General features: G+C 41.8%; 1 protein-coding gene across 11 annotated transcripts in view; it reads left to right on the plus strand.

The window, feature by feature from the left end:
• The window catches only part of FRY (FRY microtubule binding protein), a 371,144-nt gene that overhangs the window by 75,350 nt on the left and 270,982 nt on the right, over nucleotides 1–24,812 (plus strand). For 3 of the 11 annotated variants that reach the window (XM_043531605.1, XM_043531593.1, XM_043531608.1), the window contains exon 1: nucleotides 19,129–20,081. The exons of 2 other annotated variants lie outside the window; for them this stretch is intronic. In XM_043531605.1, coding sequence (XP_043387540.1) covers nucleotides 20,012–20,081 — 70 coding nt within the window. In that variant the 5' untranslated portion in view covers nucleotides 19,129–20,011. Of the gene's footprint in view, nucleotides 1–19,049; nucleotides 20,082–24,812 lie in introns of those variants that run through there. 6 more of the 11 variants (XM_043531588.1, XM_037892078.2, XR_006286421.1 and 3 more) reach the window with 5 other exon arrangements.

A 24,812-nucleotide genomic window follows, 5' to 3' on the forward strand; every position in this document is an offset into this window, starting at 1 on the left:
CTCATCGCGCTCACGTCACCTCTCATCTCACTCATCCTTTCTGTCCTCACGTTCATTTTCTCCTTTCCTGGACTCTGACAGTGACACGTATTCTGCTGAGCTCTTTCAGTGCGGGAGAACTGCATGAGCTCAGAGAACATTTAATCGCAAGTGCATTTTTTTGCCTCCTTATCTGAGCTAGCCTATGGGACGGAGATGATAGGGGGAGCGTTGAAACATTTGCAGCTGTGGGAGGAAAAAAAGGGAGAGTAGTATTTAAAGACACATTTTAGAGAACAATGGGTAGACTCTTTAACGGTGAACCAAGCTGTTAACATTACATAGCACATGTGCTTTCAGTACAGGGTCGCATTTTGCCTCTTATATTGAGGGCCTGCCGGTTTGGTGTGAGAGATCACACATGCAGGGCTGGGCAACAGAATTCTGCTTGCAGGCAGCCATGGTAAGCCACAGTCTTTTGGCTTCTTCTACCTTCATAAATGTGGGAATGGTTTCAAACAGCAGTGCCCTCCTTTCCCTACCAAGCACCTGTTGGGTTGGCCATTTAAAAGGAGGGGCTGCGGTTTTTGGGTTAACGTGCAGCACAAACCCAACTAAACCCCTCCCCACCCAATTCTCTGGGATGATCTCTCTCCTGAGGATAACACAGAGAGATAAAGAATGGACGTTGCTTGAATGCCAGCAAACACCGGGACCATACGCTGCCATGCTTTGTTATGCAAAGATTCCAGACTACGTGCTACTGGCCTGGCGTTGTAAAGTGTCCTACTATGGAGGACGCAATAAGGCTGCCCTCCCCAGAAACCTTTTGCAAAGGCTTTGGGAGTACCTCCAGGACAGCTTCATGGAGATGTCCCTGGAGGATTCCCACTCCATCCCCAGACACGTTAACAGACTTTTCCAGTAGCTGTACTGGCCGTGAATGCATCCCAAGTCTTCAGGGCAAATTAATCATTAAACACACTTGCTTTTAAACCATGTATTATATTTACAAAGGTACACACACCAGGGGTGCCTTCTCCGGCTTCATGGTCCGGGAGCCTGCCTTGGGAGGGTCGTAAGGGTATTGGCTCCAGGGTGCTAAACGGTTCCTGGCTGTCGGGGAGAACAGTTTCTCTGCTTTCCTGCTATGCGCTCTCCTCCTCCTCCTCTTCCTCGTCCCCAAAATCCTCATCCCTGTTGCATGAGACTCCCCCCTGGCAGGTGTCCACGGACAGGGGTGGGATAGTGGTAGGGCCCCCCCCGCCCCAGAATTGCATGCAGCTCATCGTAGACGTGGCATGTCTGGAGCTCTGACCCGGAGGTGCCGTTTGCCTCTTTGTTTTTTTGGTAGATTTGCCTGAGCTCCTTAATTGTCATGCGGCACTGCTGCGGGTCCCTGTTGTAGCCGCTTTCCATCATGCCCTTGGAGATTTTTGCAAATATTTTGGCATTTCGTCTTTTGGAAAGGAGTTCTGATAGCACAGATTTATCTCCCCATAGAGCAATCAGATCCAGTACCTCCTGTTCGGTCCATGCTGGAGCTCTTTTGAGATTCTGGGACTGCATGGTCACCTGTGCTGATGAGCTCGCCATGCTGGCCAAACAGGAAATGAAATTCAAAAGTTCCCGGGGCTTTTCCTGTGTACCTGGCTAGTGCATCTGAGTTGAAAGTGCTGTCCAGAGTGGTCACAATGGAGCACTCTGGGATAGCTCCCAGAGGCCAATACCGTCGAATTGCATCCAGACTACCCCAAATTCGACCCGGTGATGTCGATTTCAGCGCTAATCCCCTCGTCGGGGAGGAGTACAGAAATCGATTTTAAGACCCCTTTAAGTCGACAAAAATGGCTTTGTCATGTGGACGGGTGCAGGGTTAAATCGATCTAACACTGCTAAGTTCGAGCTAAACTCATAGTGTAGACCAGTATGTATGGCTAAATTCGAGCTAAACTCATAGTGTAGCTAAGTATGTCATAATGTCATGTACTGCATTAAATATTTAACTATATTATTTTCAGTCTTTACAAATGTGGGTATTTGCATGTTTCCAAATGTAAGTACTTTCCATTTCTGTTGTGCATCAAAGTTTTCCCCTTAATTACTTGTGTTTTCAGTTTTGCTAACAGGGACAGAGAGCATATATTTTTCATTTGGACGGATTCATTCAAATCTGAGAAACCAATTGGGAGTTGAAAGTGCAGGAAAGCTTTTCCTCTTCCAATTTATGGATAAAAAGCAGATGGTAGAGGATGAGATCTACTACTTCTAAAAACTTGACAAACATTGGACCAGATTTTCAAAGATATTTGGGCACCTGAAGATGCAGATAGGTGCCTAGTGAGATATTCAAAAAGTGCCTAAGCTGGTTAGGCACCTAACCTGCTTAGGAACTGTTGGAAATCCTAGGCTGCTGCTTTAGGCACCAAACCACCTTTGAAAATCTGGCTTATAATGACCAGAAACAATCCATCAGTTCACAAACTATGGTTAATACTTCCTTTGCATTTAAAACTGATTTATAAAACAAAAACTGACATTGCAGTTGCCTTGAGCATTGGTGCACCTTGGTTTCTCCTAGTCTCTGCCTGTGGCATGTAATCTTTGTCTCCTGAGGACTGTAATGCTTTGCTCTAACTTTGGCTGTTGGAGTTAGTGAGCATGGTGGTGGCCTGTGATATGCAGGAGGTCAGATTAGATGATCTGTTGGTCCCTTCTGACCTTAAACTCTGTGAAAACATGTTTTTGATAAGCTTACTTTTTTATTTAACTAATAAAAACAATATTAAAATGCTGTTTTTGTCATTTAAATAACTTTGATTTAAAGCAATCCATCCTGCAAAGTTGTGAATGAGTGCGGGAATTGTATAGTCCCCCAAACCTTTCCCTGTTCTGCAACAGGGCCTGCTGAGCACTAATCGTTGTCTTTGCTTCCACTCAGGATTCAACAGTTAGTTACCAGCCTGATGGAGCAGTCCTTTAGTCATCTAGTTGTTGGCCTTATTGATTAAATGGCTGAGTAGAGAGTGGAGGTGAGGTTCCCTCTCTCTTCATTAACTTCTGCCCTTTCAGTGGATCTGCTCTGAACACTGCCTTCAAGTGGAGGCAGGAATGAAAGTTCTGCTCCCTGTCCCAGTTGTCTGAAAGAAAGCTTGCTCAAGCAACTCAAGGTGAGGATGTGAGGGGTGCCAACCTGGAGACATAGTAATGGGTCCACTCAGAAGAGCAGCCCAGCACGGGACAATGACCAATCGGAGGATGGATCAATGTAGGAAACGGGAGTGGGAGAAGCATCTCTTGGAGAAATGGGGGAGAGACGCTAAAAGATGAGGAACAACACAACCCAGGTTTTTTTGAGGTGATGAGAGCAAAGTATTTCTGGGATGTAGGAGGGAAAGAAAAGAACAAATAGAAGCAAAGTGTTTAAGGTTGGGGAACATACATACATACATGCTTTTTTGGCTTTGTTAAGTGTGATGGCATAAATTGGCTCAGACAGACAAAGGTGTTAACATGACCTTTTCAATGTACAACACTGAACAATTACACAAGGTTTGAGGGTTTGAACCCAGAGACCCCAGCCTGCTTAGTCCCATGGCAAACACACCATTAAAAATCTTGTTAACCTTTCATTGAAGATATAAAAAAAGTGTGCCCAGTCTGGTCAGGGCATCTTTCCGGATCAGTTAAAGCATTTGAAATGGAAAGTATAAGTAAGGCTTTTATTCTAACGATATCCCTTATCTTTCCCTTTAACTGAGGGAAAGAGTTAGAATTTAGAGAGGTTTTTAAAAGAAAAACAAACAAGCCAACCCTGTGTGATACTTTTAGATGGTATTAAAGATGACCATCTGTCTTTTGTGGGGGAAAGGAGAAATGAGATGTGCTGGAGCTGCTGCTCTTGTGAAAGTCCCGTCTCGTTTTCTTGAAGACAAAGCAGGACAAACATGCACAAAGTGGGAGAGAAGAAGAGCAAAGATAGCAAATGCAGCTTCTGTCTCTGGTGCTCACTCTTATTTGCGGATGGAAAAACACAGGCACAGCACATAGTTTTACTAACCACTCTGAGAACTGGTGAACTTGTACCAGTATCAGGCTGTTTAGGGCATTGCTTTTAGTTGCTTCTCTGGTCACAGGCTACAGTATTGTTGCAAAATATGCAGCCTTGGCTGGCTACACCAAACTCTTACTAAAAGCAGAAGGGAAAAGGAGAGAGATGAGAAAGAGAAGAAATAAGGTGGGGAAGGCTTAAAGATGCATGGGGGCTGGGGTCTCACATCCCAGTTGGTGTTTGGGATCGAGCTGCAGCTGATAGGAGTGGCAATGTCATTTGGGTCCCCCTCTCTGTCCCAGTCTGGTCAGGACATCTTTTAGGATCAGGATGATGAAGGCCCATCAGTGTCATGGTGGATCCCAGGGTTCAAGGAAGCAATGGGGGTAGTAGCCATAATGGTGAAGCTTGCTGCTTCCGATCCACTCAACTTCCAGCCAGCTGGCTAACTAAGAGCTTGTCTACTACACTTTAAATACTACAGTGGCATAGCTGCAGCACTTTAGTATAGACACTACCTATGCCAACAGGAGGGGTTCTCCCATCAGCATTAGTAATCCATCTCCCTGAGGGCGGTAGCTAGGTCGATAGAAGAATTTTTTGTTGACCTAGCTCTGTCTGCATGGTGACTTAGGTCGGCTTCACTAAATTGCTCAGCAGGGTATGGATTTTTCCACATCCCTGCACAATGCAGCTGGGGTGATCTAATTTTCTACTGTAGACCAGCCCTAAGCTTAAGAACCCCACAGAAGAGTGATGGGTGGAATAGCCCAACCTCTCATTATTCTGTTCTATTAGGCCAAGGGTCGGCAACCTTTCAGAAGTGGTGTGCTGCGTCTTCATTTGCTCACTTTAATTTAAGGTTTCGCATGCCAGTAATACATTTTAACATTTTTTAGAAGGTCTCTCTCTATAAGTTTATATATTATATATTGTTGTATGTAAAGTAAACAAGGTTTTCAAAATGTTTAAGAAGCTTCATTTAAAATTAAATTAAAATGCTGATCTTACGCCGCTGGCCTGTTAAGTCCGCTGCCAGCCTGGGGTTCCGTTCACCTCGGCCAGCAGGGACCCCGGCTGGCAAGGGGCTGGCAGCCAGAACCCCAGACCGGCAGTGGGCTGAGCAGCTCAGCCCGCTGCCACTCAGCCCGCTGTCGGTCTGCCGGCTCCTGCCAGCCAGGGTCCTGGCTGCTGGCCCCGCTCAGCCCGTTGACGGTCTGGGATCCCGGCCCTGCCCACATGGAGTGGGTACCTACCTTCTCCCTGGTTCTAGCCCATTCTCTTCCTCTCTCTCTGCACTGAGATGAGGGTGGGAGTGCGCTGAGCACAGGGCTGGGGGTGAAGGAGCAGGCTGGGGGTTGGGGTGTAGGGTCTGGCCAGGAGCTAGAATGAGGGAGGGGGCTCAGGGTTGGGGCAGGAGGTTTGGGTGTGGAGTGCTTACCTGGGCAGCTCCCATTTGGTGCGAGGGGTGCAGATGGGAATGTGTGGGGGGGGGGTGCAGGAGCTCCCATTTGGTGCTCAGGGTGGGGGTAGGAATGTGGGGGGTGCAAGAGTCAGGGCAGACGTCTGGGTGTGTGTGAGGGGGGTGCAGGAGTCAGGGCAGAGGGCTGGGTGTGTGAGGGGGGTGCACGAGTCAGGGCAGAGGGCTGGGTGTGTGTGGGGGGATGCAGGAGTCAGGGCAGGGGGCTGGGGTCGTGGAGGTTGCAGGGATCCGGGCAGGAGGCTGTGGTGTATGAGGGGGGGTTCAGGGCAGAGGGCTGGGGTGTGTGTGTTGGGGTGTAGGGGTCAGGGCAGAGGGCTGGGGGTGTGGGCTAGGGTCGAGGGGGTGGTCCCAGCCCTCTACCCAGAGCGGCTCACGGCAGGGGGCTGGAGGAGATATGGCCTGATTCCACCCCCTGTCCCCACAGCCCCGTACCCACCTCTTGTTCGCCTCCTCCCCGGAGCAGTGCACGCTGCAGCTCCACTTCTCCCCCTCCCCCGCAAGGACAATCAGCTGATCTGCAGCAGGGAGGGAGGGAGAGAGGGAGGGACAGGAATCCAGCATGCTGGGGGAAGAAGCCGGGGAGGAGGAGGCTTGCCTGCCCTGCAGCTGCAGCCGGCAGGACCAAGCTTCTTCAGCCTGCCCCCGCAGGGCAGGGGTGGAGAAGAGCAGGCCAGAGCGGGCAGGATTTTTAATGGCACGCTGCTGCCTGCCGGCATCCCAGCCGTCAGCCCCCTGCGGGCCTGGGTTCGGCAGCGGGCTGAGCAGGGCTGGCGGCTGGGACCTGGCAGGCAGCAGCATGCCATTAAAAATTGGCTTGCATGCCGTCTTTGGCATGCGTGCCATAGGTTGTTGACTCCTATATTAGACCTTAGTTCTGACACAACAATTTTGGTTCATAGATTTCTGGTCCCACACTCCTCTTGTCTACCAGACACAGTGTCAACACAGTGCTTGAGTTATATCAGGAGGGCTTTTTGTTTGAACTAACCCAGTCCTTTGTCTCCCTTTTGTACATTTTAACATTTGTTATAGGTCATTGGAACATTATATAAACTCTTAATCACTTTCTGTCAATTGAGCTTACCCTTGGAGTTGGCATGTGTGAGGCCCCAATTACTAAAACAGCTCCCAATCCTGTTAACTATTCCCATTAATTAGATTGGTAGTTGTCAAGGCTGATTCCCCACTCTGGCACTTTGAGTGTAGAAGATGGGGGCCCGCAAGGATTCTAAAAATTAATACTGGCCACTCCAGGCTTGTATTAAACTCCCAAGGTTACAGCTTCTCTCTGATCTTGGATGGGTAGTTGCTGCCACCACCCAAATGCAAAAAAACCTAACAACCCTTTAAACCCAGGAAGGTGCACTTGGGAATTCCTCCCTGTTGGGTACCCTCAAGCCCTTCTCCCCCCGCAGGGAAGAGCTGAGAAAGAAAACAAAGGAAATCAGCTGTTGCCACCAGCTAATTAAACAACATATGCACAAACCTCTTAGGACACAAAAATCTTAATCCTGTTCTTAAAAAATGTAAATTTTATTAAAAACAAAAAGAAAGAAAATACATCTGGAACTTAGGCTATTGCTAGATTTAAAAAGAGCAAATATAATAATTAAGCATCAAGAATGGTTTTCTTGAAGTCCAGCTTAATGGTTACAAGCAAAACAAAAGCATTTGAGGGTTAGCACAGAGAAGCCACAAGCCATAAAGAAATCAAAGAGGTAAACCTAATCATGTCTTCCTAGACATTTCCTGATCTACTTACATATCTGGGGTTTCAAATGAGTAGTTTCCAGGTATGATTTAATGATTTTTCATACTGGCGCAAGCTCTTACAGCATAGTCCAGCGCTGTCCCTGCTCTCTGGGAGAACAACCACAGACAGACAAAAGGGGAGCCTTGTTTCAATTTTAAAAAGTTCTAACCTTCCCATTGGCTCTTTTGGCCAGGTGCCCACTCACTTCCTTTTACCTATGCATGCAGTTAGACTTTTTAACCCTTTAGAAGTAAAGCAAGTAGAGAACAGCTACTGAGAGGGATTTTATAGCTAACTGGCTGGCTGGGTGTCCATAAAAGGGAGCTACCCCGCCCCCCTTCATTTATCACAGTAGCCAGAAATAAAATTCCTAAATCCTTCTTCCAAGTGTCAGATTCCCTTCACCAGCTCATTTGAAAATGTATGGATGTTGTGGGGGGAATGGGAGAAAGATCCCAGACCTTTCCTTGTGACCCCAGATAAAAATAAAATGAAAGGTGTGCCCCAAAGTCTCATACAGCATTTCTGCTTTCTAGATTTCTCCCTGTAAAAGAATGTCAGGTTCTAGGACCCCATGTTGTGGTTGTCAGATCACTAGTGATGGGAGCTTTCCTGTTTGTTAGGTTGTCCCGAACTCCCACCCCACTTGGCCTTGGGATGGAAAACCATACTCATATTCCCACTATGGCCAAATCTCTTGGCTGGCTTCTGCAACCATTGGGGAGGTAAGAATTTACCCAGGAATAATTACAACATGCAGATAGATCCCAACACTTTATATGATACCTAGTTGGTAAGGAGCAAGCATAGAACTTGGCAAACTTAGGAGCAGGTTGTGGCAAAAAGTTTGTTTTTAAGTTAACAATAAGGGGGAGAGACCAAGAAGGGACTGAAGTCCCCACTGTACAAAGACTTGTGCACATATTTAACTTTACTGTCATTTCCATTGGTTTCAACCAGGAGTTTGAAGAGCAGCAGCTGAGAGGGAGCTGAGGGCCCAATTAACCCTCTCCTCACCATCGCCCAGAGGGAGCCCCTTTTCTCATAAGACTTCTACAACACTTAGGAGAGACAAACCTTTGTTAGAACATTTGGCTGTTCTACTCTAAAATTATGTAAGGGGGAAAAATGGGGAAAATCTTTAACATCTCTCTCTATTATTGAGTTTTGTCCTCCCACAAACTACTTTTAAAGGTGAAAAGATACATATTTAAAGATAATTGAAAAGAAATGTTCTATCCCTTTATATTGTAAAAATGTATGCATGATATTGCAGGCTACTACAGGGATTATTGTGTAAAATGGTTGTGTAAATCTCCACCTCCTGTCTAGCAAGCATCCAAGCATGTCTTTGTGTAATAGGATTTAAAATATTACAAAATATATCCATTCTGTTGTGTCTTATTCACCACCGGTAAAGAATTCTATGGAAAGATCAGGTATTTTAGTGACATCACATCATCAGAATTTGGGAATAGAGAGAGGAGTTTGAGTAGCTGCAGGAGAGTATTTAGGCTGGAGCTGTAAACCCACAATGAGCATCCACTTTAAGGAACAAGAATCATTGCACTCAGTGCATATACTGCAAAGACTTAAGACCTGATTCTCCATTGCCTTGCACCCTGAGGCGGATTAAGATTTATTGGGGCCCTGGGTACAAAGAACATTTAGGTCTCCCCTACTTCTGGGCCCTACCCCCTGCTCCTCCTCTTTCCCCCAAGGACCCGCCCCCTGGTTTGGCTGGAAGCCAGGCCATGGTAAGAGCTGCCCAGGGAGCCCAGGCTGCTGTGGGGAGCCCTTGACCCTCCACCTGCCCTGGGCAGTGCACCCTGGGGGGGCAGGGACATGGGCCAGGGGCTGTTCTCAGATATCCCCGTCCCTTGCCCAGGGCAGGTGGAGGGTCTGGGGCTACCCAGAGCTGCCCAGGCTCCCTGGGCAGCTCTTACTACAGCCTAGCATGACCATATATCCATTTTGGCTGGGACAGTACCCTTTTTAAGCCTTGCTTTAAAAAAATGTGAGCTGGGAGGGAGGTGTGAGCAGTGGGACTCGGCCGGATGAGTGGCGGGGCTCGGGCCAGCCCTGCACAAGGGATGAATGGGGCTTGGGAAAATGGCTTGGGCCAGGTCCACATGAGGGAGGAGGAGGGCTCAGACTAGCTCTGCATGCTGGAAAGGGGAGAGGGCCTCAGGTCAGCTCTGTGGTGGGGGGAATATGCTTACCCTATGATAGCCTGGCTCCAGCTTACAGCCTGGCCAGGTGGTGGGGAATCAGAGGGAAGAGGAGGAACAGGGCTGCAGGACCCTGGGGAAGAAGAGGAGCAGGGGATGGGGTCAGAGTTCTGGCGCTCTTGTGTGGGCCCCCAAATTGAGTGGAGCCCCTTGGCATGAGCCCCGTGGTCCCATGTGGTAAACCACCACTGTAAAATCCTCTGTAGTCATTATGTACAATTATGCAGTCAAAATGTACAAAGTGGGTCTAAAACTACCAGTGGTGCAAGTTTGTGGAGAATTCCAATTTGTTAGCATTTTATGCACATTTTGGACATATGTAAATAACTTCATTGGGGCAATGCAGTGCAGACTTAATCTCATAGCCACTAGTCACAGTATATAAAATAACACAGGGTGGGTAAGTACATGCCAGGTGTTTGCCAGTTTCATCATGAGGAGGAAAAAAAAAAGCTTCAGGATCCTGTGGTGACTTTTCTTTAGCGGTTTTGAGTTTTTGGAATTCCTTCTTCTTCACCCTGAAACAAGGAAAACAGTCATAAATATTACCCTGCTGTGTAACTAGATCATCATTCCAGAGAACCAGATTGCATCACAAATCTGAAATAGACTTCAGATATTTGAAGCTGTACTTGAGCTTTTCTTTTGGAGCATAGCATTTTGAATAAGACACCCCCCCTTCCCCATTACTTATCTGTTAATGTCCAAAGGCCCTAATATGCTAGATGCTGTATGTCCACAAAGGCAGAGAAGGTCCATGCCCAGAAGAATTTACATTATACTTTGAAACAGGACACAACCAATGAATGTACGAAACTGTAGGAGCCCAGTAGGAAAGGGAGGATGACAGTAATGGCAATAAGATCATATAGCTATCTTGTTTAGTTATGTGCACAACTTGATACTTCCAAATAATTTCATAGAATCATAGAATATCAGGGTTGGAAGGGACCTCAGGAGGTCATCTAGTCCAATCCCTTGCTCAAAGCAGGACCAATCCCCAACTAAATTTGAAAGGGTTCTTTAAAAATTGTTGATAGATAGATATAATCTGTCCCTATTCACTGCTCAATTTAGCCATCATTGGATATCTGATTTCTTGGAATGCTTGCAGCAGAAATGGGTCTTGAGGAGAAGGTAGTAGCCTTTGGGATTAGTTCATGGAGGCCATTTCATGCGTAAAGTCAGTGTGGAGGAAAGTGCATAGATGTTTGGACCAACACAGGAATTGGTATCCTGGATCAGACCCAAGGCCCATCGAGTTCAATAGCCAGTCTCCCTAAGAATAGCCAGTTCCAGAAGTAATAGGAAGGTGTAAGACACCCACATTTGGTCTAACACTGATCTTTAATAGATAAAGATTGGCTCACACCCTGAAGCAGGAGGTTTAATATCCCTTCCAAAAATTTTGATAGCATTAACTATTTGTGAGAGAAGCAGACAAATGGACATTTGAGGTTGGTATGATGGGTGAAGCAAAAGGGGCAACACAATCAGGGGAATACTTTTGGTGGAGAATACAGTAGCTAGACTTCTAAGGTATGAATGTCCATATAGGTCAGTCAGAAAGGAACTTTAATAATTAAGAAAACAAAAAGGAAAGAGTTTTTAAAAAAGAATGAACAAATCAAGTGATGCACAAGAAGAACAAAATGATGTAAAGTTTGTTGCTTCAGAAGTTAACAGTGAGAGTTTTGTGATTAAAGAAAGAAGAGGGAAGAAAAGAGAATATGTATTTATGTAAATGGTTTTGATATTCAAAAAAATATTTTCATTAAAAACTGTCACTAAAATTGCCTGAGCCAAGGCAGCAGAGATTTTGCACAGCTGTGCTAGAATCTGAAAACAAGTTCAAAGCCTACTGTATTGACAGTTCATGTTCAAGCCATGAGTGAATAGAGCACATTATGTGCAAACATCTGGTTGCAAATTATTCTTTTGAACAGTTGGTTTTAAAAGAAGAAAATAAAGAGAAATAGGAAAACTATGAAATAGAGGGAGCTGTCATGGTCTAGAGATAAGTGTCCAACTTGTGGCCCGTGATGGCGACCATGTTAAGCAGAAAATGTATGATGAGTTCTTATCCGAAAATGTGTCCCCCTGAGTCACATCCTGTCACTATGGGTAGGCACTAAGAAGCACCTCCTCCCAACTGCCTCCCATTGCTTCCCCTTGAGCTTCCGGAGCAGCTCTGATATGAATCAGGAGTACTCTGTTCAGCTGTTGTCCCTTTCCTTCAGAAGCTTCCTGGCAGGCTACCTCATGCATTATGGGAAAGATGAGAGTAGCCCAGGTCATGCTGTGGGAGGCCTGGGAGAGCAAGACAGGAGCTCAGTTGGGTCTGCGTGAGTCTATGGGAGCACTCTTGACCTTTGAAAAGATTAGACATCCCCTGGATTGGAGCATGAGACTGGGAGTCAAAACTCCTGGATTCTCTTTGCTCTGGCACTGACTCTTGTAACATAGAACCAGTAATTTAAGTGGCCTTTCGTTGTCGGTACCCATCCTGTCTCTCAATCTGGGCATCCAAAAATTGAGGCACTCAGAACCAGTGGCCATTTCTGAAAATTTTAGCTGTGGGACCTCTTTGTATTCCCAGGCATATTGGGACATTTGTCAAGCATGTTAATTATTATTTTATACACACACACACGGAAAACAAAAGAGTTTGTAACAAAACTAGGAAGGGGAAAATGCTGGTTTATAGGTACATCACAGGCCTGCTCTCACAGGAAAATAACTTGCTGGGAAGCTGACTAGGGTGTAGAGCAGTGAGAGGATGCTGCTCAAATAGCTCTATGGTTGCTGATCAGGGTGGATTTGATTTAAATCAAATTTAAATCACTAGTCAGGAAGACTCGATTTAATTATTGTTTTCTACATAAAAGTGCATTCTTGTTGGTTGTTATAAACTTAATACATATTCTTCACAACTCAGAGATAGATGTAGGTTTCATTTTTAGAAGGTACACACTATACATTTTTAAACAGTGATTTATTTTGAAAACTTTTCGATTAGTTTTACAGTTATATCAGAAAATGAATGATTGATTGGTTATTTCATTTACTAAAGGTAATTGAAGCAGATATTTATGAAGTCACTGGGAGGTGAACTGTCTCCAATTCAACAGGTTAATAATTAATATTTGGAGGATTTTCTTGCCATGCTGTGTTTGGAGGAGAACATCACCAGAGAGACATTTAAATTGTTTTATTTAACTAAAACAACAACATTAAGTATTCTGGATATTTTTCTTCAACAGCAAACATTTACCTCCAGACGACTTCTTGTCCAGATCTATTTCACCCCCAACAATCTTCTATTCATTGAACTTTTTGAAACTTTGCACTTTTAGAGTGAGGTAAGGGATTGACTCTGTGTATACAAATTTGCAGAGGGACAATAGAGTTGAGGTCTGTTATTTCTCACCTCTATATATTATTTGTTAACATTTTTACTGTTAAGAAACATGTTACCTCTGGAGACACAAATCCACAGTTTGAGAACTGCAAAACTAAGTACCTCTGATGGTATCTTCTAGAGTGAGCACTGAGTCCCATTGGGTATATAGAAAGATTAACCTAAATAATCTGTACAGAAGCCTGTGGAACCCCATAAGATTGGGTCCCTAATCCATGAACTACTGGAACTCATTTACAAAATTTTTCTTAAACATTATATGAATATATTGTCTCACACTATAGAATTAGAATTTATAATCCCTATTCCATGATGAGATATCTTTGAGCTATAATGTATCTTAATTAAAATGATCTTGATAGGTTTTTTCCTCAAAAAGCATTTTATCAAAAAAATCCGATTTAAATTAAAAAAAATCAATGTGTTTGATTTTTTTTTTAAATCATTGATTTTTATCCACCCTGTTGCTGATCCATGTAGGCTATATGAGGTTTGCATATTGTGGAGCTCCAGAATCTGCACCCTATTTTGAATGAGGGCTTGCACCTTTTTTGTGTGTTACGCAAACCTACTCTAACTGGTAAAACTGCAGATTTTAACCTGGGTTTGTAGGATGAACTTAGAAATGTTTGTTTGTGGTGGGTCTTGGGAGAGTCGTAGAAGTTCATCCCTGGTTGACTGATGCTACTTGTGACTATCAGCTAGAAAAAATGTTTGAAGTGGCTACAGATTCCTAAATGCGTACATCTCAGTCTGACAGCTTCAAAACAAGGCACAACCAAGAAAAACAGCATTTGTAACAGCTTGTCTCTTCAGAGCACTGTTCCAATATTAATTAATCTTCCAAGGCACCCCCGGAGGTACTGGAGGTCAATTTTATTATTGGTTTTAGAGTAACAGCCGTGTTAGTCTGTATTCGCAAAAAGAAAAGAAGTACTTGTGGCACCTTAGAGACTAACCAGTTTATTTGAGCATGAGCTTTCGTGAGCTACAGCTCACTTATTATTACTTATTAGTATCAGCCATATTTTACAGATGAAAAGCTGAGTTACAGATCGCTTACGACTTGCACAGGATGCTCATCAGTTCAGTGTCCAAGCCAAGATTAGAACAAAGGTGTTAAAATAAATACTGTAAAATAATATTCTTACTTTAAATACTTTAAATTATTGGTATCCAAATTCCCTAGTTGTCTGATATAATTTCTTTGAAAGTCAGTAAGCCCATCTGTCTTATTACTTACTACATTTCTATTTTCAGTTTATGAGTGTTTAAGCTCATCTCTCTCACCAACAGAAGTTGGTCCAATAAAAGGTATTACCGCAACCACCTTGGCTCTCACTTCCATTAGTCAGCCATCTTTGTTCTGTTCCGTTGCTTCTGTTATGCTTTTTACCACTAAGTGGCAGTATGTTGACATATAATTATAGACAGAAGATAAAATGGTGCAGCAAAACTGTAACTGGATTGAGACATAAAAACTGAACAGAATTACTGTCACCTTAGTTTACAACCTATCAGACTTAAATGGTTTTAGCTTAATGATAATCGTTTTGTGCATAGGTTCAGTATAAATCTATATTTTGAATTTGGATTTTGGCATGTTGAATTTCTCTTTTACGATGTAATGATTATGGATGCCTGTATAAGTATACAAATTCAAATGGACTCAGATGAAATCTGTGATCTGCATTTCAAGTGAGGACACTAATAATACAACGCTTGTGCATGTAGTGTGCGTAACACTCAGTTTGACTTGTTTAGTGCTATGCACATTTTTGTATTTGGTAAATCTAAATTGGATGCATTTGAAAGGCAAAAAAAAGGGCTCTGCTAAATATTTTAATGTGAGGAAAGTGAAGACTTCGTAATTCATAAATTCAGAGGTTGCCCATTTGAAATTAATTAAATTCTTGGAGATGGGCTGGGGCTAGGAACATTACACACTGTATTATGAATTCCATTATGTTTGTTTTGTGATATAATAGATTTTTAATCTGCTTTCAAAAACGAATGAAATGAAACAGTTCTAAAAAGGAATCATACTGTAACAAAAACTAAAAAGAAATTGTCTTCTCCAACTCTATTGGTTATAATTTTGAGAAGTGTGTTGTCTTTTAGTTGTCTTTTGTCCTACAGTATAGTCAAAAAAGTGTAAATTTATTATACTGATTTAGAAAGGTGTATTGCTATGGGGAAATCATTAATGTGGGTTAATATAGTTTGGAAAAAGAGTCTGGAGATCTTAGAAAGTAAATATATGATTCAAAATATAGACAGTTGTTTAATTTCTCTACAACAAAATATATCATTATTGTGCTGTCACACATTCCTATCTCTCCTCTCCTCCAACATGCCAGCCTCCATCACTTTCTTGTCCGCTTCCCACATGAACACCTTTATACTTTCTTCCATGCTACCCTTTACTCATAGAATTCCCTCTCCAGATTAATTCGTAAAGCCAGTATGCAGGTTCTTGATCTTCTTGATCTTTCCTCAAGACCCACTTGCACCATGATGTCTGTGATAGTTTACGAACTGATAATACCCGTGCAGGTACTTTAAATAAACCAGTAGCTTAAGCGTGTGCTTCACTGTTTTGAGGATCAGGACTGCAGGGCCCAGACTGACACCTTGAATGATTAAGCCCTAGATCAGACTCCAAGCCCTAGATCAGCCAATCCAGAGTACCAGTTTTATACTACAACAGCATATTAGACAGTGCATATGTCCGCTGACAAATACAAACACTATGGTTTATCAGTGGGGATCGAAACAAGGTAATTAAGGACCAAAAGCACAATCCCCTGCTACCTGAGCTAAAGGAAATCAAGGATCGGTTTTAATTATTAGTAGCTGCCACTAGAGGGAGATACATTCAAGTACACTAATCCACTGTATTATACATACACAAAACTCACAAATCTAGTTTATACTTAGTTTGCTCCTGTGGTCTGCTTCAGACGTGGTCCTGAGAGGTAGGGTAACCATACGTTCTGTTTTGGCAGGGACAGTCCCCTTTTTAAGCCCTGTTTCTGACATCCCGACTTTTTTGGCAAAACTGGGCATTTGTCCTGTTTTGCTAGGAAAGTGGGGCACAGAGGAACATTTGGGGTGGGGGTGGGGTAAGCGGCAACTTTTGGAGGGGGGGATAGGAGCCTGGATGATGTGTCTCTGCAATGTCCTGCCCCTCCAATCAGGGAGTAATGGGATGTCATGTGCTCACTCTGCCACCCAATCCGTGGGCAACCCAGCTCGTGAGTGAATGACCAGGTCCCGCAGCATCTGCTTGTGCCAGGGCACCAAAGATGGCATGGCCCTCCCCGCAAACTCCTCCCCCCGAGTGGTCCCTGCAGCCCCCACCACGGCCTTATGTCCTCCCCATCCACCATCCTTCAGAGCCGGTCCCGAAAACCCTGTACAGCCCCCCCACCCCCACCCAACAGGCTTCTTTTCTTCTCCAGTCTGCGTCCAGTAGCCCACTTCTGCCACATCCCAGCAGGGGCACCATTTAAGGAGGGCATCTCCCCACCCGACTTCTGTACCACTGGCTAGGACCAACTCCACCACTCTCTGGTCCTCCATCACTTGCTCACTCCTCTCACCGGCCGGGAGTGAGCTGCCCCCTGTCATTCACTCCTCTTCCCCCTCCCCAGCCAGGATTTGCCTCCCCCCCCAATCTGAAATGGTGGCACTGCATCCCAGCTGTCCCCCACTTCTCCAGGGCTGCTCTCTGGAATCTCCTTGGTCCCTCCCATTACCTGGAGGCTCCTTCCTGAACCTCTGCTGTCCCAGCCCCTAGAGGGGCATCACACTGCTAAAATGGATCATAGTTCAATAGCTTCACCTGGCTGTGAGCCCTGGCTACTCACACCCACACACTCACACCCTTCTTTGCTGCCCAGATCCCAGTCCATACCCATTCCTCTTCCCTCTTTCTCCCATTTCTGCTACTTTGCTCTATTGGGGGCATGGAGGAACGTTTGCAGGAATGTGAGAGATGAGTAGTAATGCCAGGCAGCTCAGGCCAGCCCTGCACATCCCGCTTTCAGCTTAGGGAAATATCATCACCCTACTGAGAGGCCTCCCCTACTTCTTGTGTTTAGCCTCCATTGCACTTTCTTTGTGTTCAGAATGTAAAAGTTTTGGCACTACATAGTTCCCTCCACATTAAAGCTAAAATGAGCTTCAGAGATTGTATCTGATCAGGCTGCAGGCCTGTGCTGTACTCCCAGCTCCATTTAAGTGGACCTGTTTTAAGAATTCCTGTAAGTATTGCTCAGAATATACAGTTCTTAACTGCATACATGAGTCTTTATCATAAACAGTAATCACGAAGATTTAAACGTACTACGCATTTTTCCATTCTTTTTCTCTTATCGGGTAATTATTTTTGAAGACTATTTTCAAAAGTTTAGTAGGAGAACATCTGGTTGTGGCGATCACAGTAGTCTGTGCATAGACAGAGTACTGATCATGAGAGCATCATTGATTTTTATGTAGGGCTAGTCCCCTAAGCCTCCCACATGCTGAAGACCATTTCTTCTGTTGGTGCTCTTCCAGATGGTGGGGTTAGTCCCTTTTCCCAAGACTCCTGGATATCTGCTCTCCGAAAGGCCTGGAGAACACAGGAAGTGGACAAGACAGCAGGAGTATAGGGGCTGGCTTGAAGGCAGTTGTACATGACTGAAATGGGCAATTTATCATGGGTTATCTGTGAAAATACTCAGATTCTTGATCTTTTATTTCCTTTTTATGGTAAAAAAATGTTATATTAGGACTCTTTATTTTAAACTCACGTGTACTAATATCCACGCTGTCATAGACAAAAACATGTACATTATGTTACTGATATACTGTGAATACATAGGGCTCTAAAATCCATCCAAAAAGAGTTCTTTTACACCTCAGGAGTCTGCATTGTGCTAATCAGCTTTTCAGCTACTGAAATACATAATAAGATAGTGAGATATCAGAAATTAATTTAATGTGGAAGAAAGCAGAACTGATGTATTTTTAAAGATGTTAACCCAGTTAAAGCCAATTTGGGGAATTTCTTTTGGATCTGAAGTAGAGTGCGGCTGTTACTGCCATTTCAGCTAGTTGCAGCTGTTTCAGGAATGTTTCCGAGATGTTGCCAAAAATGTGCTGTTATCTCTAGATGTTCTAATATTAGAGTGAAATTTATATTGAAAAACATTTAAATAGGATCAAAATACATTTAAATACATCTTCAAATCTGATGTTTCATATTTTAAGTTGCTTTAATAATAAGATTCAGTATGATTTTAACTGGCTATACTTGATATATTTTTCTTTTAAATAAGTAAATCAGAAGTTGAACTCTGATGTGATTGTTAATTGAGTGGATCATACTATTTGAAGCATCATTAATAAAAGAATAAATATCAACTAACAGTATATAGTAAATCTGATTTTAACAAAAGGTTGAATACAGTAAAATAAAGGACTGTAATAAAGTAGTGGAATAGTTGTTTCTCTGGTGGCTGGGTTTTTTATCAGGCTGACGAGTTTGTAAACATTCCTATCTTGACTGAGAAAGCTCAACAATGCCTTGAATTGTCGCTATAGTTCATCTTTGTATTTTCTTCTGAGACCAGTAGGCACAATGTTAAAAGGTCTTTTTCTATGTGTATTTTTACATTTGATGAAAAAAAAAGTATAGTTCTAGAATGATGATTTTTGTTGGCTTTTTTCCCCAATATTCTATGTATTTTATGAAACATTTCAGTGTAATTATGCATTTTTCAGGAGAAAACAATCTGATAAAATGCATATCAATAGGAATTTAAATCTGAAGATAAAATTTTCTGTACACTTGAACCAAGTTTCTAAAAATCCAATGTTCACAGTGTTGTTGAATGAATCCATTATGGAGATGCTATATATCTGTTTAAACATTATAGGACAGTACACTATTTATTCCACTAGGTGAGAGAAGAAATAATGTAAAACTACGCAAACTGAAATCAGGAAATATGATACCAAGAACTCAGGAAGCAAAAAGCCACTGGAAAACTGATACTTCTTCATTATTAGCAAATTGTGCATACTGATGTATTGTGATTATTAGAAAATTTTAAGAAATAGGTAAATTGTAGCTAGTAATCAAATTTAGTATAGAATATGCAGAGGGTGAAATAAGCAACTAGCTTCCTGTTTTATTTTCCAATATTGATTCAGCTTGCTGTCTCTTATCTTATAAAAGTCTAACTCAAGACAAAAATGACATCAAACAGAGATTCTTCTTTAGCTGCGAAAGACGAGAACAAACAGCCATTTAAATGTCTGGTTGTTGATGCTCTGCAAGTGCTTCCCTTCTGCAACTGGGCTGACTGATGGGCTTTTTTAAAACGTCACTGCAATCAGATAGATGGGTGCAGCTTTGCTTTACCGCAGCATGATGCAGTTGTGTCTAATACAGTGTGTTGTTCTTGGAAACAGACTGAAGGGAAGCAGCTGACCAGATCATTAGAGGTTTTTCTAAAAAAGAAACGAATAACAAAACCTGTGAAATTCCTTCAGCTGCAAAAGAGACATTCTCAGTAGGGCTTCAAGTTGATACTCTGTGTTTGCTTGCCGGAGGAGGTGCATACGATCAGTCTATCAGTCTCTAATGGAAAAAGCCTTCAGACAGGCAGATTGCACGCTATTAAAGGCCAGCTCAAAAACTCTTCAAGGAGACATTCTAACTGTTTATACAACAGCTGCTTTGGTACAGTATATGTATTAAACGGAGCCTATGGAAAAGGTGCAAAAATCTGATTCATTGTGGAATGGAGTACATGAAAGCTCCTACTGAATGTCTGCAGGGTGAAAAAAAATACAGCAAATAAAGCTAAGTACCAGCCCTGAAGGAGGAGCAGAGGACGAGCATCTCATGGTGTGTTGTTGTTGTTATTGTTGTATTAAATGTGGGCTTACCTACCACGGAAGAAGTTGATCTGCAGAGACTTCATTTCCTCTTCTGACCCCTCGTTTACATCACTAACTGGTGACAGTTACATCTACATACTAGTACCTGCCACTTCAACTGCTCAGAATTATAGAAGCCTCTTTGTATGCAGCAGACATGGCTAGCCAGCAGGATTCAGGCTTCTTTGAAATCAGTATCAAATATTTACTGAAATCCTGGAGCAATAGTGAGTAGCAGAAGAGTAATATTTTAATATTGTACATTGATTGGTAAATAGTAAGGATAACCTAAATAATAAAATCTTAAATTTACTGTATGTTTGTGTTATTAGTGAAACAAATAATTTTTGATTCCATCTTCTATAAAAACAAAAATGTCACAGATTTAAATACCTTTCATTAACTGCAAATATGGCAATGAGATTATACTAGGTTTTGCTTGATTGAATTCTCAAGTTAGGCTGCTTTCAGGCTCTCTGAAATAGCACAGTGGTAGTGCATTAAAACAGAATTTCCTGCCTAGATGTTTGTTTGATTTGTTCAGGCTTTATCTAAATATTTTAAGTGCTATTTAATCAGTGGGGTGTGGCATTGTTCTGAAGTATTTTGTATTTGTTTTATCCTTGTATCATGTGAACAAAAAATGGACTGCTTATGTTCCAGATCTGCAAGTCATCACTGTAATATTGTAAAAGCCAGAAAAAAAAATCAATTAGGTACTTACAGGTTTGTTTCTCTCCCCGCCCCCTTCCTTTATGCTTTAAATTCAGATTCGTTTGAAACATTAGTATCAAAAATGTATCAGGGAGTATATCTAATCCAAACTTGAAGCTTTATACAATGTAAACAAATGAGATTATAGTCTTCTTTAATTATTTCTCTATTCATAATGCTAATAATTTATCACTGTGTATATCAATCAGTCTTATTTTTCAGGAATGCATTGTAATATAATAATGTATTATGATGTATAAGGTCTCAAAAGTAGAGGCAATGGTTGTAAATATAGTCACATTAGAATTAGGCCTCTAGATTCTTACTTCTGATACAGATTTAATTTTTATTTAAAATATGTACATATATGTTGTATTCTCTTTTCGCATTAGCTACTGTTAGTAGTGGCACACTCAATACATTAACAGTTTAAAAAATATAGAATACAGTCTCTCTGGAAAAATCCAATTTGGATTCATTACTGCATACGTAACCATCATCCCAATATCTATAATTAAATAGCTCCTGAATAAAATGGTGTGTTAGATACTATAGTATATAAAATTATACCTCTGCAGACATTGTTAGTGTCTGACATACATCTGATAACCTGTTAAGAAATGTAAAAAAACCCTAAATATGTGTTGCACTAGGATATCCATTTCTAAATGATAACCATGGAAACCATGTTTTTTCCAGGTCAATTTCAACCATCGGGCTTGTCTGAATCAGTTTTTCTCCCACAAGTGTGAAACCACTAGGGAATAATACTGTTACCTAAACAGTATTTCTTGATTTGCTATAATCCTAAACCATTTTGCACACGTTCATTACGTTTAGAATCTATGACATAAGACTCAGATGATGAATTTACTATTATTTTGCTTTTGAACTATTAATTGTTTAAAGGAAACAAAAGTATGTGTTGTAACAATGGGTGTCATAACTAATTACAGTCAGTGTTACGAAAATAAAGAAAAATAAATCATTTTGAGGGTAGGGAAATTGTCATAAATGGATCCTGTTTCTTTTTTTAATTATATTAATAATAAAGGCCAGGTGATACTAGCCCTTACATTTTTTAATCATAAGAGGTAAGAACATAACACTGTTACAATATTATGAAGATGGATATAATTTTTTTAATTTCTAAGTTGCTGATACCACAGATTTTTTTCCTAGGAAAGTATTTTGAAATAACTAATGCATTCCTAAACTGAAATTAGAAGTCCTTAAATGAAATTCTGTATTTTTCTTTGTTTTAGAAAAATTAAATTGATATATGAAGTATCACTCTTTCTGCCATTCCTTCACAGATAAATGTGGTGTTCTCTACTGTACTTGGATTAAACATTGAGGAAATCCAGTCAGATAATCCAGTTTTATTTAAAGTTGTTGTTGGACTATCTACCTGCAGTCTGAAAGACTGTTTATGAAATTGTACATATTTTCTGTGGTTAAACAATAAACTATTTGATCAGAGAATTTTGTGGAGTTCAAAAGATTTGGGGCTCTATTAAACTCTGTTATGTGGTGGGTGGAACACCCCCTTGCTTGAAAACTTACTGCTAAGGTTCCACATTCATGCACAGGAACGTGTTTTTCGGAATAAGAGGTGATGTGTGTCTGCATAGGTGAGCACAGAATCAAGCTGTTAGTTATGCTAATGTGTTTGCCCAAAAGAAATACTTCTGAAAATACTATTTTAAAAGAAAAAAAACATAAAGGCTCTGCTTTGTAATTTACCAAAATGGTAGTGGTAGTAAAGGTCCTATTAATAAAAGTTTCCGTAAACTGGCATTTAATAGAAACAGCAACCATAGATATTGGTTGTCCTTCTTAAGGTTTATCAGTCTAACGAAACCAGTCATTCCTGCTGAAGGGTATTAAGGTTTATACAGAACATGAACTTTTTCTTAATGGACTGTTTAGTGCACAATTACCCATTCTGTTGCATGGTATGGTGTTAGTGTCCAACTTTGATATCTAAGGTCTTCTGAAATGCAATACTACTTTACAGTTTCATGAAGCGGCAAGGTAGGATTTCTACCAGGCATTCCAGAGTGCTTGCTGAGGGGCCCATCTGTCATGCTCACTGGCTCACCATGGTCAGGTGAGGGAACCAGCTAATATTTATTTTAGGTGTTTTTATGCACTCATAATATTTAGGCTCAGCTTGGCAATAGCATGTTGTAGATGGGTAAACACGGCTGCTTTTTGGAGCAGCAAAAAAGGTGCATTCAGTGGTATGGCTCCTTTGCATTCCCCCATATGTGGCTGTAAGGATCAAAGGCAGAATTTTGCCCTAAATCTGTTAATGAAAGACTGAATTTCAAACAAAGCTGGCAAATATTCCTATAACTTGCCAGATTGACAGTGCTTCCATTTGCCACTTTTCACATATAGGAACAGCCGTAGATCATAAAAGCAGTACATATTATTATTTTAGAAAATTATGTTAATAAAATACCAAGGCCCAGATACTCATACCCTTACTCATGTTGAATAGTACCTTATTCCAAGAGTAGTTGCACTGAAATAAGTGGGACTACTCCTGAACTAAAATACTAAATGTGAGCAAGGGTATCAGAATATCATTTGTAGATTTATTTTGTGGTCGTGTCCCAAACCCTGTATTTTTAAAGAAATTATTTAAATTAATGCAAAGAATATATGTAACAAGAAGGTTCAGTATTTTAGGCTGGTCTGTCAGTAGAATATTTGTTTTGTAAATGGTTGTTACATCTTGGATTTATGCTTAACTTCTCATCTTTTCAGAATAAAAAAAATCTGTAGATAAGGGATCTTTTTATAGTCTACAGGAAGTGTACACTGTTAAATATCCAAACACAAATTCATATTTTTGTACTTTCTATATTAGACTAGCAGTTCAGTGTTTTCTTCCTTTCCTACTCTGTAGGAGATTCAGAATGATGCAGGTAGATGGCTTCCTTCCTCTCGCCACAATTCAAATATTATGTGAGCTGGTACAGATTGTTTTGCAATGATTTCATTTTCCTAAATATAGATTTTAAGATGGCTTTTATGAATTATAAAATGATAGATGGGACACATTTTGCATAGCTAACATTTTGGTTCCTTCTGCTCCTTTTCATAGAATTGCTTCAGCAAGCACATGGATGCATGTATAGAGATAAGGCTCCAACATTCAAAGGCAGAGAATTCCAAAGTCTTATTGCCTTGAAAGCAAATATCATTATTCCTAAAGGTCACATCTTTAGGAATAATGATACTTGCTTTCAAGGCAATAAGACTTTGGAATTCTTTGCCTTTGAATGTTGGAGCCTTATCTCTATACATGCATTTAATTTAAATTCAGACCGAGGCCTTACTTGTTCAAAGTTGAATTTTAATTATTTTTGGTGCTATATTTTGTGATGTGTAGAAGTGAAAGGTCTATGTATATGTGACAAAGTGGGAAAGTTCTTAATGTTTTGTCTGAGTACTGTGTGCATGCCTCAGTTTCCCCTATGTGTTACTCAAGTATCTAGGTGGTGGGACAAGGGTGTGGTCATTGCAGAGACCCCAAGAGGGCAGGTGTGACTGATGTCTGGCTACCTGGGCACAGACAATGGCTGACACTCTGTATCCTGGAAGTTGATGTCTAGGGTCCATCCTCTGCAAGAATCAGCTGGAGGTACTAGAAAACAAAGTGCGAGGTTCAGGTCAGGTGACCTGTTTGCTTGGAAAAGAGACAAAGGAAGGAGGCGGGGCAGCAGGTTGTGACCAAGGCTGGGCAGCTGAGAGCTGGTCAGTCTCCTGCTTTGGGACTCCGGGACAGAGCTCTGGGCTCTGGATTTCCCCCCTCCAAGATGGACTTTGGTGAATGTTCCTTATTTCTCTGCAACAAGATCTGTTCTATGCTGTGTTCCCGACAACTAATAACCACTTCTATTTTCCAAGCTGGTTGAGAGTCACTGCTGATTGTGGATGTGGGGTGCAGGGCCGCTTTGGGGGTCGGGTAAGGCTTGTCTAGGTGTCCCATCCAGGGGCACTCACTGTGGGCAACTCATGGTGTCAACAGGGGTTCTGAATGCTCTGAGGCCAGATCCAGGAAGCACTGGAGCTGAGGAGGCTTGCTCTGGTGAGAGTATGCCCTGCGGGGAATCACACTGCACTAGAGTGCTGTATTTTTATAAAAGGAAAAAGAAATGTAATGTAAGGTTATTTTGAAGACCAGCATTGGCTAGGGTGGCTTTAGAATCATAGAATCATAGAATCAT

The sequence above is a fragment of the Chelonia mydas genome, chromosome 1, assembly GCF_015237465.2.
Source record: "Chelonia mydas isolate rCheMyd1 chromosome 1, rCheMyd1.pri.v2, whole genome shotgun sequence".
Taxonomy (NCBI): Eukaryota; Metazoa; Chordata; order Testudines; family Cheloniidae; genus Chelonia; species Chelonia mydas.